The following is a 17,608-nucleotide window of genomic DNA, read 5'->3' as shown; positions in this document are numbered from 1 at the left end:
GGGAATATGAACCATGGGTTAGGTATTGCTTTCACTGATATCCCTTACTGTACAGAAGTCTTTCCTAAGATGAATAAGATTGTCTGGAGGTAGGAAGAAATATTAAGCAATATGTCTCTAGATTGAAGTGATTAAACATACTGTACCATGTTTTACTTCTTTTATGAAATTATTTTTTTTTGCCAGTGGTGCACATGATTTTACAATTCAGATGATGAATTATGCCTTGGTGAAGGAGTTTTTTTAATACTGTTGGCAGACTCTCAAATTTTATCTTAACTTTTAAAAGTCTCAGTGAATGGTTTTCTGCAGTTTTGGCTCCTCACTTTTCCCCTGTTGCAAGAATTATACCCACATTTTGAAAAATTGTTTACTGGGAAGATACAGCAGTTTTGACCTAACTTAGACCCCCCATGAGGTATAAGTAGAGATGGATGGATGGTGAGGAAGAGAGGGGGAGGCAGAGATTATGGTAATAAGAATGGGGGAGGGGAGGGAGGGAAGCACATATTCCCACTGCTTCCCACTCTCCTTACCCTCGTGTACCTCCTCTTCCCTGTCTCTCCTCATTCAGTACTGTATATAGACATGCTCATGTTCTATCTCTGTTCAGTCCTGAAGGGGATCAGAGTCAGACTGAAATGGTTGTATCTTCCCAATAAACAGCTTTCCCAGTTGTGAATGTACTTCTTTCATATGAACTTTTCCTGTATTCTTTACAGAATGGCTTAATGCAAGATGTGACTGCAGTGTGAAGGTTTTTAAATTTTGCTGTATATATGTACAGCACAGTATATATACATTTTTTTTTTTCTTAATTTAGGCACAACATTGTAGTGTTTATATGCAGTACAGTGTATGATATGATAATACAGTAACTGACCCATTCAGCCGGATGGTGTGTATGTTCTGTTTTATTCATGATACTTTCATATGATTTTATTCAACTTAAGAAGAGAAATCAGGTGATGTAGGGGTTTATGGAAATTGTTATGAACCCACCACCATAAATGGGTTTCTTCAGAGTTAATAAAATCATGTGAAGGTGGTAAGAATAAGCTAAAAAGAAAAAAAAAACAGAATCACAGGGTTAAGGGCCTGTTTATTAGGTCCACTGTTCACTTGTATTTTAACCATGTTACACTGATAATGTAGTTTTCATAAGCATTCTTGCTACCTTCAGACAGGTTTGTTCAGCTTTGAAGAGACTGTTCTAATTGGAAAGTTGGATACAGTCTCAGTTCATTCTTCATTACAAGGACATATATAAGTTAACTAATATAGTCTGATGGTGCCATGAATAAAATTAAAAATACAGTATGTAATTGGATTGAAGGGGTTAATAATCTCTTTAGTATAGCCACTGTATAACAACACTTGTAGAATACAGTATATACATTGTATTAAATTGTACAGTAACTAAGTATTACTAACTGCTTAGATTTGGTAATCATGTACACTCACGAGCCATAGTTTCTGCCTAATCTTTAATTGTGTCCATGGCCGGAGCAGTCATAGGCAGGGTTTTGATTAAAGGGTGACCTGTTGTTGGTACTTTGAAGCTTCTCTAGCCTACACATGTACTGTCATCATGAATTATTTGTCTTGTGGTCTAACAGAGCTTTGAACTACCTGTACCACTTTAATACTGGACAACCAGTTCTTGTTTGGTGTGGAAACCCCAGGTAAATACTTCCCTTCAGCCAGTGGTAGGGATAAAGGGTCAGCAGAAATTATGGCTTATGAATGTACCTGTAGTTTATTTCCTGTCTGTATATCATAGAACTGGATTACATGCCTTATATTGTGGTAGTAAAAAGCGTCATTTATTGAATTATATAACTGTTTATAATGTTAGCACCATTATATACTGTATATTTACTAGAACACTTAATACTGGAGTTGTCAGTGTAGGCAGCAGCACCTACTTGTTTTCCCTTCTCTTGTTATACTCTACTTCCTACCATACTTAGGTAAAGTAGTAACAGTAGCATTTGGCTTTGCATTAGTATATTCAAGGTGGTATATGCAAGTAGCTGCAGTTTTCATTAACATTTGGTATAGTAGTATTAAGAAATTTGCTTCATGTGTTTACTGAGACTAGTTTATTATAGCACTACATTTTATGAAATCCTGTTCAGATAATAACATAAGGGTAATTTCCTTGTGTAAGAATCATAGAGTAGAACCTTATGAATAAATTCCTTACAAAGCATTTACTGTACTAGATATGTCCCATGATCACCACAGTTACTGTATGACCCCTTCTTCCCATACCATGTCAGTGATCCCCCCCCCCCCACATGCACGTTCCATATACAGTTCAGTACAGCAAATCCTTGTATAGTATATATTGAGGATGTATGTCAGAATATCACAAATTTTTCCATACAACTGGTACTATTCATTGGGGGGAACTGGCAGATTGGCTTTGTAGGTAGCAGTGACACTTTCATAAGCATTTCTTTTTCATAATTTAGTGTGAACCTCTTGGCAAAAAAAAAAAAAACCATAAAAAAGGTGCCATGTTAGAAGGACTTGCTGTGCTTCACTAAAGGGGCATGAAAACAAAGCAGAGATGGTGTATTCAGGTAGCACCGGTTCAGTTATTATAATCCACTGTACAGTACAGTAATATGATTTAAGATCTTATTCTCGTTGGCACTGGAAGCTTCATAGCACCCATTTTTGGTGAATTAAATGCATATTACACCTTGATATTCTCACCATCCATACCTCCTTTCCCACCCCAAAGTGGGGTTGATATTCTCATATATTATATATACAGGCAGTCCTTATTATAGTAGGGTTGTGATCCAGAATATTACAATTTTTTCTTTACAGATTATACCATAAATTGGGTAAAAATGCCAAATCAGCATTATAGGTTGCAGTGGAGCTTTAAAGTAGTTTTCTCTGAATTACTGTGGACTTAATACTACAATATAAAAAAGAACATCAAAGAGGCAAGTAATAGCGAGGACCTACTGTACATTATAGTTTTAGTATTGGCATAGTTTTCTTAGAAATGTACTAGAGGATTAAAAGGTGTAACATGTAAAATAAAATGCTGAGGAAGAGGTATTATGAAGCATCCTCTACCACTAAGAATTTGCATTTTAACATAATGCCCCTTATTTTGAACTGTATCACCCAGACTCGGATACAGTCAGGGAGTAGCGCCATGGAGTCACGGGGATCAGAAGTGGTGCCTTATGAGGAGACAGATTCCAATGACTATGAGTTGTGGAGTCCCCTTGCATCAGTTTGCGGTGGGCGTGGCACTGTTTATGCAGCTCGGCACAAATCTACAGACTCACATGTGGCTCTCAAAATTTATGAGTTGGACAGGTGTGAGGACGAGTTTGAGTATATACAGGTGAGGTTGTGTTTAGATATGGCTGAGCTTATCAGGATACCTCTCTTGCTGATGATTTTATTTATATTATACCATAATATAGGGTGGTACGACATACACTTGTCACAGATGTACAGACTCAATCGTTACACTAAGAATTTGTGAGTTGGACTAATGTCAGGATGAGTTTGGACAGGTGAGGTCTGTGTGAAGGAATGACTGAACTCTTTTAAATACTAGCACTTATCTCTTGCCTATGATTATATGTGGACCATAAAATTAGGGAGTTTTAGTCAGTGTTTTTGAGATTCAGCTGAATGAAAAATGTATGATCAACAACTTTACATGTGAGCAGGGTAAGTGGCCTACGAACCACCATTAAAAAATATATATATTGTACGTAACTATATTATATTATGCAGCCCATTACAAATCTAGGTTTGCATATGACACTCAAAATTTATAAGTTGTGCCAGTGTGAGCACAAGCTTGAATACATATAGGTGAGGTGTGTATGTGTGTTCATGGTGGAGCTCATTGAACCTCTCTTATTGTTGATCCATCTTGACTTGGCCAAGATGTTTTTTCCATTTTATGGCAATTTCACATAGCGCAGTGACAGAATAAGACAATATTGTAATGACTCTACATTCATTCCAGAGCACTTTATAACTAACACCATATCTAGTGCACATTTCCTGTTATAGCTCAACATTCAAGATGGAAATTTTAGGCTGAGTTAAAATGGACAGAGTATAATGCTGTCTCCCAGGCCACCATGCACCCCCTTGTACCAATGAGCATCTCCACTTACATATCCATTCAGAATACCATCCAATGCCACAATCTCTTCTCCCAGTTCTTACACAGGTAATACAGTAATCCCTCATGTACCAGGATTTCTTTTAATACATTTTCACTGTACTAACTGTTAATCAACAGTGGAAACTTTCTGTGTAATACACTATTGTTCATTATTAAGTTTTCAGGATCTCCAGTGACATAAGAGTTCATGTAACTCCAGCTAACATTTATCTTTATATATGGCATATTTCTTTTATTGCTCATGGATATTTAACTTTTAAACTCAATCGCAACATTAAATACATTTTGTTATTCATTTCTCCTTACTCTGCCCTAGGGTGGGAAAGGAGGTCTGGATGATGATGATGATGATGATGATGTAATTTATTTCCCTTGAATATGATTTTTTGAAACACTTTGGAAGATGAAAGTTTGTGGTAGAAGATAATCCTCAGTTAAATTGATCTTTGCTTGAAATGATAAGTTTTTGGAACACATCTGCAATATTCAGCGAGGGATTATTGCACTTTGTCGCAGAGTGTATCCATCACCTCTTTACTGCACTTGGATGGGATATGCAAATACTGTACAGCTGCTAGGATGTAATTACCATCCAGGGTATTTATTATCATTGCTCTCTTATTCACTTTCCTCACCAACAACTTACAGTATATCTGTCCATCATTTGGCAACCAGAATCCCACCTCATCCTTTTCAGATTCTTCACTTCTCCAGAAAAACTCATTCTTGTCCTATTTGCCTATTATACTGTACAGTATATCCAACTCAGCCTCCCCTCCACCTTGCCTCCTGCATGCAGAACATATAATTTGTGACTCTATATAGCTCCGTGCCTTCACAGGATGAGGTGAGCCGTGTGCGTCAGCTGCGGCATCCAAACATCATACACTATTTAACGTGCTTCACCACCGGGCAGCAGCTGTGGGTAGTGATGCCATTGTTGGGCTTCACCTCTGCATCACGCCTGGTGGCCACTAACTTCACTGATGGCCTGCATGAACCCACCCTAGCCCTGGTAGTAAAGGGAGCACTGCATGGCCTGTCTTACCTACACTCCAAGCGCATTGTTCATAGGTAAGGATATTACTGAGAGAGAAAGGTATGTATGAAATCTATCCATCTATCCCCTGTGTTATCCATTTTTTGTAGAGCCATCAGGTGCATAGGGGCTAGGCCCAAGTGTAAGCTACTGTAAGCTAGTATATTTTAGAATAGATAACTAACCTACTTTCCGTAATGGCATTACAGTACTTGATTGTAATAGCATAAATAACTCTGTAAGGATGAAATTGATTTTGTGACAAAGCTATTTCTGACTGGGGTACTGGATCAGTAAGTCTTGAGGAGATAACTGTTTAAAATGTTTAAAATTATATAAATCGTATACTGTACTGTGCAGTAATCTCTCAGTTATCTGGCTTAATTCAGCCAAGCCTTACACCTGTTAAAGCAAATGCTGGATATTGCATAGTATCCCCCATTGGCTTAATATTTGGCATTGAGCTGGATATTGTGTTGCTATCTGTCTTGAACTTTTATCCTAAAAACTTTCCCATGAGTAAAAGATGAAAATTAAGCATAGAATACGATAAAATAATGATATGGAACAATAATTCAGTAATACAGCGCTGGTTAGCCATCTTTTACGAGCCAGTTGATACACCTTTATGCCGGATATTGCATAGAACCGCCGGTTATGTCCCATATTGGCATCGGATGTTGAGTTGGGCCAGATATTGCGATGACAGATAATTGAGAGTTTACTGTATTATATCACTACCAGGGATGTAGAGCTGTCACCTACCCTTGAATTTTCTTGACTACTGTTGTCTAGCTTTGAGTCCCTACTCCTTGCAGAGAGTAATCTTGAGATTTATTGTTACCTCCACCCCATCACAATAATTGCATTAGTGTACATTGTTTTATGTTTGCTGTCTCCAGACAGTTTTATTCAGCTTAAATAAGATTTTTTTTTTTTTTCCCAGCTAGAAACTTGTATATAGCATTAATTTGCCCCTTTAAAAGTTACACATTGGATGTTGGGGGGTGTTTAAGCACTACTATTCTTCAGATGCCACTGAGTATGGTGGACTCCATCATGAAGTTATGCTTGCAGAAAAAATAATAGCTTTAGAACTATGGAAAGTCACAGTGAAGAAAGCTCCAGGAATTGATGCAGTGTGTGGTGAAATGCTGAAGCATGGGGTAGAGATAGTAGTAGAATGGATATGGAAGATGTGCAGATTGGCCTTTGGAGAAATGTAGAGTCCCAGAGTATTGGAAGTCAGGTATAATGATTTCCTTGTGCAAAAGAAAAGGAGACGAAGTCTGTGGTAATCATAGGGGCATTTGTCGTCTTAGTGTAATAGGGAAAGTGTATAGTAGGATACTTACTGACAGAGTTGGGGAAATAACAGAGGACTTAGTTGGTGAAGAACAGGGAGGTTTTAGGAAGGGAAGAGATTGCATAGATCAGATATTCATTCTTAGGTCTTTGGTGGAAAAGTTTCTAGAGATGGGAAAGTTGTATGTGACCATCATGGAGTTGGAGAAAGCATATTATAGGTTGGATAGACAAGGAATGTGGAAAATATTAAGAATATAATGGAGTAAATGGGAAGTTTTGTATGTCTTGAAGAGTATGTATGAGGGTGCTAAGGCTGCAGTGCATGTGGATAGTGATTTAAGTGAATTTTTCTGTTTGAAGGTTGAATTAAAACAGGAATGTGTCATGTCTCCATGTTTGTTTTATCTGTATATCAATGGGGTTTTAAAAGAGATACAAGGTAGGGCAGTGGATGTTGAAGTGACCTTAATGAGAGAGGGCAACGTTTAGACTCTTCCTGTACTGTTGTTTGCAGATGGTACTGTTTTGTAAAGCAAAGACGAAGGAGAACTGCAAGGCTTTGTGAATGAGTTTGGAAGAGTGTGTAAGGAATGGAATCTAAAGGTGGATGTAGGGAAGAATAAAGTTTTGCTCTTCAAGAGAAATGAAGTCACTGGATGTACAGTGAGGTTGGATGATGAGGAAATGGAAAATGTGAGTGCATTTAAGTACTGTACATGGATGGTGTGATGAATAGGGATGAAAGTTTGGAGGGTGATGTGCTTTAAAGGGTACAACAAGGAAGAAAGGTTGCTGGCTCCTTGAAAGCAGTGATAAGAAACAGGGAAGTGAGCATGGAAGTAAAAAGTTGCTGCATGACAGTATTGTTATACCAGCTCTAACGTATGGAAGTGAAGCTCTGAGCTTGTTGGAAGAACACAAGTCAAGAGTGAGAGCAGTGAAAATTAGTGATTATTAGTTATACGTGTCAAGTGGGGTTGGTGGAGGATTAGTGCCCCTCTCCGTAAAACAATTAACTCTGAGCCCTTGGCCACCCCGTTTGGGATACATGGCGTCTGGCAATGAATGAATGAATGAATGTGGAGTAACATGGAGAGACAGACTGACAAATGAGGAAGCGAAGGAGTGTTGTGGTGTGGATGAGGATGTGATAGAAAGTGTTAGGAGAAATACATTGAGGTGGTTTGGCTATGTGGAGAGGATGGAGAGTGAGAGACTAACAAGGAGAGCATATGTGAGTGAGGTGGAGGGGGAGGAGAGGGAGGGAGAGGACGAGGATGAGATGGAGGGATGGAGTGGAGAGGTATATGTGAGAGGGAGATGTGAGCTGGGAACTGGGCAGTGAAATGGTGGGGGGCCAGGTGACATAGATGTGATTTGTTTGTGGCCATCCCTTACTGGATTAAGGTTTCTGGCAATAGAGAGATAGATAGAACTATGGATGATACCTGAATCTGAATGGTTTTTGAAAATCTGCATAAAGGGTTCTGACTTCTGATAGCTAGAACAGAACAGGACTTGTGTGGTGGGTTGGAGAGGGAGTAGAACAGGAAAGTGTCAGTAAGGGAGGCCTTTCCTAAGTTATTAAAGTCATTTGGAAGCAGTAAAAATAAACCCATATAATATGTACTTTGATCAAGGTGTTACCAAATAACCAACAGTGTTTCTTTGTTTATTACAAGTTCATATGGGAAGTTGTCCAGATATTGTCAGCATATATTAGAAAATATGCAAATGCCTTGAGGTTGAGTCAGGTCTCTAAGGGCTTGAATGATGTGTGAATGTGTCTGGCCTATTTCAGTGGGCATGCTGGTAATAGCTATCCCATTTTCCTACTTTCTCTTTCATTGTTTTCTTTAACATACCTCTCTCCATCCTTAGGTGGGATAAAATCTCATGATGATGATGACATAAATTCATTGGTATAACATCTATTAGTAGTGTTCTTTTAAGTGGAATTTTACATAGCATGATAGGTTGTGTGCTTCATATTAGGTATTTAAGGAATATTTATGTCATAGCATGCTAATCATAGCAACATGTTTAGTTGGATACATATATCTGCTAATGTATTGTCTAGTCAGCCCAGAAAAGTCATGTCTTCTTTCCTCTTCTCATCCAATCCAGTGTTGCTCCATGAGGAACGCAGGAGCCCGGGGCTAGGCAAGTTGGTTGTGGCATTTAAGATGAGAGTGACCAGCCTGACTCATCGCTGAGTGGCATCATGTGAGCAACAAACCCCAACCATCCCTTGGATATAAACCTGCACTGGCTCACTCTGATTGGAGCAACTTAATTACCCACTAAACCACCAGGGGCCATAATTTGGTTATATGGTTACCACCCAGCATAGTAAATGGTTCATTTGATTTGTCACTCAGTGTATAGTCACCTGTAGACAGAAGGAAGAAGAAAGAATGAAGGAAGGAAAGACAGAAGAGGAAGGAAACAAGAGGGGAAAGGGCAGGCACCCGAGAGCAGCACTATATCGAGTGAGTGGATGGTGAGCGCCCCTACCTACTGCCCTGTAAATATTTGAACAGATGAGTAGAAGCAGCTGGGATAGCTTCTCAAGTCTGGCAACTGTGTTAGGCCACACTGTATTTAGGTGAGTGGTTTGGGGGTGGAGGTGGGGTAGTGGAGGATTTATGTGCTGTAGTTATTGTTGGCAGTGTAATCTAGCAATACACCGCTGAGTAAAGGTGCTAAATGTGATATTACACCTGACTTAGTACCTATAAATAGTGAAATGTATTGTCAGTCTGAAATAATGCCTATGACATGTAACCAAACAAGCATTAACAGAAATGACGAGGTGCTACCCTTCCCCCTCCCCACTTCATGTCACACCCCCTCTGCTGGGTATCAGGAAGCCACATAACATCAAAATAAAGGACAGACAGCTGTGTTTTTACTGGATGTTTGCCTTCTGAACATCCATCCATCCATCCATCCATCATTTAATCCCATATCACCCCATGAGGAACATATGAGCCCGGCGCTAAGTAAGTTGGTCCTGACATTTAAGATGAGAGTGACCAGCCTTACTCATCCCTGAGTGGCATTACGTGAGCATTAAACCCCAACTACCCCTTGGATATAAACCTGCACTGCCTCAGTCTGATTGGAGCACCTTAGTTCCCCACTAAACCTCCAGGTGCAATAATTTGGTTATATGGTTACCACCCAGCATAGTAAATGGTTTCCTGGTGTACAGGAAACCATTTGGCTTGTTACGCAGTGTAGAGTCACCCATAAAAGACAGAAGAGGAAGGAAAGAAGAGAGGAAAGGGCAGACACCTAAAGCTGCACTAGATTGAGTGAGTGGATGGCGAGTGCCCTCACCTACCACTTACAGGGTATACAGTACAGTATTACATACCATGTGTAGTGTGGCGCAGAGGCATGCGGTGCCTTCACAGTAATAATGAGAAAAGCATTTGTTTCCACAAGTAGTTAGTATTTTGGTAAAGGGGTGAGGGAAGCCTAGCCACAGGTGTAGTAGTAGTAGTAGTTGTTCCCTAGGCAGTCTGGCCGAACAGCATCGAGTCCCTTAGGAAGGCCATGGCCGAGACCGGGCATTCCCACAGAGCTCTCAAAGAGTGTATGTTGTGTTGTTGGTGTAGGTGATTGTGTGCAACGCAGTCTTCCATAATGTGCTTAATAGTATGGGGTGCTGTGTTGCATCCTGGACAGGCATCAGCGACGGAGTCATCCAGCCTCTTCTGGTAGCTTAAGAGGGCTGGATGGTGCCCACATCTCAGCCTAGCCAGGTGGACCCTGTCCTCACGAGGAAGATAGGATTCAGAAGGGTGGATGTCAGGAGGCTGTGCATGCAGCTGTGTGTTGTCTTTAACCCGTCACGTCCCGAGCTATTTCACATCTCCAACACCCCCCAATCCCGAGGTATTTTTTATTTTTTTTATTTTTTATTTTATTATTATTATTTTTTTTGGCTAAAATCTCCGCTTTTGGTGAGAAACATCGAAATTTCATAGAGAAATTGCTCACCTGAGGTTTAAAATACTCGATCCAGGTAGCAGTACCTCCTTACCTGACTGGGTTTTCTAACAGGCTGGCACCAAAGAAAACGAGTTCTGTGGGAGGGTAACTATTTCACACCACTCATAAACGGTATTTATTTATTTACTTGGTACGAATTTATATGTAGTACGAGAGTATATTGGTTTTCAAACAGTAATATAGGCATTATAAGCATTGTTTCACTCACTAACTCATCACCATACCTGACCTTCTTTTGCCACATTACCTGATCATCATTTCTGACTGTTTCTTCCTCTAATGCTATGTAAACTTTGTCCTCCACATTGTCATCGATTGGGGAATCACTCTGGCCCTGAATGTCTTTATTGGCCAGGTCACTGGTAACAGGTGAATTGCCGAGACAGTGGCGTGCGGAGGGGGGGGGAGGTTATGCGGTGTAAGGCATTGTCCCTGCTTGGCATCTTGTAGAGGAATAGAGGAAGGTGTCCCGCGTATACATACGAAAAATCATGCGCGAAAATTGAAAATTGTGCAAATTAGGGACCTTGCAATTGCACGACATACCAGTACGTCGTCAGGACTGGCAAATGCAAAATGTTGCAACGTACCCATACGTTGATGGGACGGGGCGGGTTAAGTGACTGAATGGAGCGGCGAGTGATGTGAGTGTGGATATGCTTCTGGAAGCTGGTCTGAGGTGGGCGAGGGGGGAGAGATGACAGTATTTGTGTATGGTATTGTGTGCTGGGTGTTGTTTCAATGTTCCTTGGTGTGGGTGGATGTGCTGCCATGTAATATAGTGGATGTTGTGGGTTGGTGGAGGCTGCAGCAAGAAACTGGGTGCCTCTCATGTCTAGGTGATCCTTGTCTTTGAGGACTTTGGTTTCTTGATGTAGGTGGTCTGTGGGTGTAGTAGCTGTGCAGCCTGTAATTATTTTTAGGACCTTGTTCTCAATGGTCTGTAGTGTGTTGTAGTATGTTTTGGTGAGGTTAGAAGCCCAGGCAGGGCTTCCATAATTAATCACTGAACGTATGTATTGTTTGTATACTGTGGTGGTGGTTTCTTTGTTGTGTCCGAATGTTGTATGGGCAAGTGACCTCAAAGCATTGAGTCTTGGTGTTATTTTATTTTTAATGTTTGTGATGTGTTTTTTATATAACACTGATGTATTGTATGTTACACCAAGGATTTTGTGTGTGTGTATTTGTGTGTGGTAGGGGAGTGTTCTTTATGGTGAGGTGTGGGATGTGACTGTGTTCTGCTGTCCAGTTTGTGAGAAGAGTCACTGTAGAATTGGCTGGGGCTATTTTGGGCCTGTTTGTGGTGAACCATTCATGTAGTGTGTTGAGGTAAGGTTGAATGATGTGTGCAGCTGTGTTTACGTTTTGGTGCGTACATGTAAGTGTTATATCATCTGCATAGGAAGCTATGTGTATCTGTGGTGTGTGGGGTGTGGGTACGTCGTGCATGTATAGGTTAAAGAGTTTAGGGGACAAAACAGATCCTTGGGGGATACCGTTTGTGAAGTTTCTGATGTTAGAAGACAGGCTGGCAAATGTTATGTGTGACATCTGCCTGCTAAGTAGTTTGCCAGCCATCTTTTTGTGTTATTGTGCATGTTTGTGTTGAGTATTTTGTTTGTGAGGTTGTGGCGGGGGATAACATCAAAAGCTTTGCTAATGTCTAGTGTGATTAGGATTGTTCTGTGTGGTGGCCTAGCTGAATTCATGCCTTCGAAAACTCTCTGTGTAAGGTCTGTAAGAAGGGTGTTTGTGGAGTGTAGTGGCCTAAAGCCATGTTGTGACTGGGCTAGGGGAATGTGAGGTGTGAATAGTTGTAGTACCAGTCGTTCAGTGACTTTAGAGGGGGTGCAGAGGAGTGTGATGGGGCGATGTGAGGAGGGTAATATGGGGTCTTTGTTGGGTTTAGGAATAGTGATGATATTGCCATGCTTCCAGATGTTGGGTATTATGTTGTGTGAGTAGCTGTAGTTTGATATGTTGGTGAGTGCTTGTATGCCTTGTGGTCCTAGGTGTTTAAGGTGAATGTTGCTTATGTTGTCTGGTCCACAGGCAGGTGAGTGCTTGAGGTTGTTGATGATGTGCTTTGTCTGGTTGTAAGTGAAAGGTGCGCGGTCTGGGTCTGTGGGGAACTGTCTCTTACGTCGGATGATACGTCAGTCTTCGGAATGGGGGTTTAGATGGCTGACTTATGAAAAGTGATTGATGAGAGTGTTTGCTTGTTGTTTGTTTGAGGGTATGGTGTCTGTTGTTGTGATGGCAGCATGTGATTGTGTGGTGTTGCTGTTAGAAAGTGTGATGCTGTTTAGTGTTTTGTAGAGTTTGCTGATGTTTGTTTTGTGGTCAAATGTTTGGAGATAATTTTTCCAGTTTAGTGTTTGCTGTTCTGATATTTTATTGTTTATCTGAGTGTTGAGTTCTTGTATTTGTTGTATGGTGTGTTGTGTATGGGGTGTTGGGGAGTGTCGCAGTGTGTCCCATTGTCTGATGAGGCCTTGAATTTCTGGTGTGAAGTTGGGGTTGTGTCTCTTTCTGTTGCCTCTAGGGATGTGCCTACTTAGCAGGCCGCAGGTGTTACACAAGGTGATGAAACCAATATATACACCCACCAGCATATAGTTGGCAACAGGAAATAGAAGGGAGATTCATGTTATCACTATTAAATGCTGTTTTATATTATCACAATCATGATGTTTCATTAAATTTAAAACACTTATTATGAAACCATGCTCTAAAAACACAGCTGTCTGTTCTTTATTCAGATATTATGTGGCTACCTGATACCCAGCAGAGGAGGTGTGACAGGAAGGTGAGGAGGGGGCGGGGTAGCACCTTGTCATTTCTGCTAACGCTTGTTTGGTTACACGTCATAGGCATTATTTCAGGCTGACAATACATTTCACTATTTACAGGTACTAAGTCAGGTGCAATATCACATTTAGCACCTTTACTCTGCAGTGTATTACTAGATTACACTGCCAACAATAACTACAGCACACGAATCCTCCACGACCCCACCTCCACCCCAAAACCACTCACATCCACCATCGTCTGGCCTGACACAGTTGCCAGACTTGTGAAGCTATCCCTGCTGCTTTGACTTACCTTTTCGAATATTTACGAGTTTAGGAATGAAGACACGACTCTTTTGGATGACCACACCTTTGGTTTATTTACAGAATTCAGGAATTATGTTTATGGGAAATGTTTTAACATCATCTGTACTGTATTAATCTAGTGTTATTTATCTAGTGTTAGTATACAGGATTTCAGCTCTCTCATTGTTGTGCTATTCTCTTTTGCCCAGTTGTAATTTTGTTTTCACTTTGGTGGGAAAAAAGGTCATGATGAAGATGATGATGATGACGACACTGTTTTAGTGCTGGAGAGGGACACCATGTGGTGGCACCAGCATAACTAGGCAGCTGTAGCCCAGTTATGCAAATGCCCTTCAGTTCCCTTCCTTTTAGTTTCTTGAAAGGAGGAAGGTGGATTGCAGGCAGACAATAACAGCTTGCAGTCCACTGGGTTCATATACATAAGAGCCTGGGGCCATATTTACAGAAACAGAAGCATGATGTTTTTTCACATCATCTTACCAGAATTTGGCACAGAAGTGACTTACTGAGAGTCAGACATCATATGGTAGCTCAGAAAACACTATACATTACTTGTGTATTGTGTGATTCAAACGTGGAAGGAACAAAATAGCAGGCTGGGAAACCATTTAATATTTGGGTAATAACCATATACAGTAGCCAGCAAATGGAGTATTTTAACTCCAGTGAATCAGGGTGTTCCAGCCTAGTGTAGCACATAAAGGTTTTCATCTGAGAGCTGGTTGGGGTGTATTGCTCACATAATGCTACTTAGGGTGAGGACTGGTCACTTTTGCCATAAATGTTTGGACTTAATATTCTAGTCTCACACCTTTGTTCTGATGGAGCAGTGAAGGATGAAGCAAGAGATCAAAAAGATATAGGGGGGAAGAGGAGAAATGGCAGGTTGGGAAGGAGTGATATGAAAAGATACCCACTAGAAGAAGAAATATGAGAAGGAAAGGAACGAGGTGATGTAAGGACAAGTGAGAGGACAGAGAAATGGGAGTGTGCAGCAATGAAAAGCAGGCAGTAAGGTAAACAAAAAAGCAGTGTCAAGATATTATTCTTCTTTAATGAAAATTTGGAAAATAAAGTTTTGGTGTCTGTAGTGCTTTCACCTTAACTTGTGGAAATTTTTGTTCTCTTTAGCTTATTTCCTGGAGCACAGTGGTAGAGTAAGACAATAATATAGCACTGCATCCATTCCATAGTACATCTTCTATACTAGCACCATATTCTATTGTTAATCCTTTGTTCTAGTTCAGCATTTAGCAATGTACAGGTGCCAAATTTGTGTCTAGCCGATGTAAACAGAACATACTGAGGAAATGTTATCATCCACTCACTTGATATAGTGCTGCCTACTTCTTCCTTAACCTTTATCATTCTTTTTCTGTGCCTGCCCTCCTCTCTTCCTATTTCTCCCATCTTTCCTGTCACTTCTTATTGCTTTTCTTTCCTTTTCAGGTGGCTTTACATTGAGTGACAAACCAAATGATTTCCTGTAAGCCAAGAAACCATTTACAACGTTGGGTGGTAACCATATAACCAAACCATACGTGCTCCCTACGTGTGAACAAGTGCGTTGATGGAGGGTTAGTGCCCCTCCCTGTAAAATCAATAACTCAAAGTCAAATGGCCACCCCTTACGGGATTATGGCATCTGGCAATAGACAGACAGATAGATAGTTTGGGGCATTAGAGGATGAATTTGGTGTGTATAATCCTCCCTATACCTGTACTTGACTTTGGAATAGGGCAGTGCGTGGGAGCCACATATTGGTTGACAGCAACGGGCGGGTGGTTCTGAGTGGCTTACGGCACAGTACCTGCATCGTTAACACACACCACTGGCAGAAGACCATCCACTGCTACCCTCCTGAAGCTCGCTACAACCTCAACTGGGCTGCTCCAGAACTCTTAGCACAGGTTAGTGTATTATAATATTTCATGCAACCATGATTGAAATTCACTCCATGTTCAATAATTGTGATTGATATAGAGCTTGCTACAACCTCACTTGAGCTGCTCCAGAGCTCTTAATACAGGTTTGTATACTGCATTACAATATTTCATGCAGTGTGGACTAAATTGAAATTCATTGCAAGTCTAAGAATTATAAATTCAGATTTATCTACTAATAGAAATTAACATCTTCAGACATGATCTTTATCTTATCCTTGCCATCTTCACTGCAGGTCCAGCAATTATGATTCAGGTATATCTTCAATAAGAAGTAAATATCCAAGGATGTATTTTTTTTTTTTTTTTTCCCCATCTCCAGATGATTATACTCAGCATAAAGAAGACTTTTCAAATTAGAAGGGTCAGATACAGCCTACATTAAACCCCTCTGTACCATGTGGTTCTATCAAGCTGAATAAAACTTTCATGTAGCAGCAAGAATAAACTGTATAAATGAGTCACAGGACATATTTATGTATCGGGTATGTGAAGGTATGCTTCCTGGATAGCCACTGCATTAGTGTCTCTCCACCCAGTTAACAGAGGCACCATAGTAGGTTCCACATCACCTTGTTATTTGGTTATATGGTTGCCTCCCAGTGTTGTACAGTAAGTGGTTTTCTGGGTTACAGGAAACAGTTGGGCTTGTCACTCACTGTATAATCACCTAAAGGTCTATCTATCTATCTATTGCCAGACGCCTCAATCCCGTTTGGGGTGGCCACAAACAAATCGCCTCCAAGTCGCCTTGTCCCCCGCCATTTCACTGCCCTGCTCCCAACTCACACCCCCCTCTCTCATATACCTCTCCACCCCATCCCTCCATCTCATCCTCGGCCTCCCCCTCCCTCTTCCCCCCTCCACCTCACTCACATACACTCTCTTCGTCAGTCTCTCACCCTCCATCCTCTCCACATGGCCAAACCACCTCAGTGTGTTCCTCATAACGCTTCCTATCACATCCACATCCACACCACAACGCTCCTTTATATCCTCATTCGTCAGCCTGTCTCTCCACGTGACTCCACAGGCTCCTCTTAAATAACTCATTTCCACTGCTCTCACTCTTGACTTGTGTCCTTCCAACAATGTCCAAGCTTCACTTCCGTACGTTAGAGTTGGTATCACAATACTGTCATGTAGTAACTTTTTCACTTCCATGCTCACTTCCCTGTTTCTTATCACTGCTTTCAAGGAACCAGCAACCTTTCTTCCCTGCTGTACCCTTTCAAGCACTTCACCCTCCAAACCTCCATCCTTACTCATCACACTACCCAAATACTTAAACGTACTCACATTTTCCAATTCCTCACCATCTAACCTCGCTGTACATTCACTAACTTCACCTCTCTCAAAGACCATCACTTTACTCTTCCCTACATTCACCTTTAGGTTCCGTTTCTTACACACTCTCTCAAACTCATCCACCAAGCCTTGCAGCTCCCCTTCGTCTTCACTCAACAACACAGTATCATCTGCAAACAACAGTACAGGGAGTTTCCAAACACTATCCTCTCTCACCAGGGCCACTCCAACATCCACTACCCTACCTTGTACCTCTTTTATTACCCCATCCATGTACAGATTGAACAACCATGGAGACATGACACATCCCTGTTTCAAACCAACTTTCAAAGAGAAAAATTCACTTAGTTCACCATCCACACGCACTGCAGCCTTCGCACCATCGTACATACTCTTCACAGCATTCAACAACTTCCCATCTACTCCATATATTCTTAACACTTTCCACAATCCTTGTCTATCCACCCTGTCATATGCTTTCTCCAAATCCATGAAAGCCGCATACAACTTCTTTCCCTTCTCTAGAAACTTTTCCACTAAAGATCTAAGAATGAATATCTGATCTACACAACCTCTTCCCTTCCTAAAGCCTCCCTGTTCTTCTCCAACTAATTTCTCTGTTCTTTCTCTAACTCTGTCTATAAGTATCCTACCATACACTTTTCCTATTATACTAAGAAG

General features: G+C 40.9%; 1 protein-coding gene across 2 annotated transcripts in view; it reads left to right on the top strand.

Moving 5' to 3' along the window:
• Stlk (Ste20-like kinase) overlaps positions 1-17,608 on the top strand; it is a 48,577-nt gene that overhangs the window by 15,679 nt on the left and 15,290 nt on the right. Inside the window, exons 1-4 of one of the 2 annotated variants that reach the window (XM_080274856.1) lie at positions 726-757; positions 3,158-3,379; positions 5,025-5,257; positions 15,415-15,586. In XM_080274856.1, the coding sequence (XP_080130982.1) occupies positions 3,185-3,379; positions 5,025-5,257; positions 15,415-15,586 (600 nt within the window). In that variant the 5' untranslated portion in view covers positions 726-757; positions 3,158-3,184. Of the gene's footprint in view, positions 1-725; positions 758-3,157; positions 3,380-5,024; positions 5,258-15,414; positions 15,587-17,608 lie in introns of those variants that run through there. The other variant, XM_080274855.1, reaches the window with a different exon arrangement.

This window comes from Coenobita brevimanus, chromosome 60, assembly GCF_032717465.1.
Source record: "Coenobita brevimanus isolate Jiangsu-jjx chromosome 60, ASM3271746v2, whole genome shotgun sequence".
NCBI lineage: Eukaryota > Metazoa > Arthropoda > Malacostraca > Decapoda > Coenobitidae > Coenobita > Coenobita brevimanus.
This window is presented reverse-complemented; position numbering and strand designations above follow the sequence as displayed.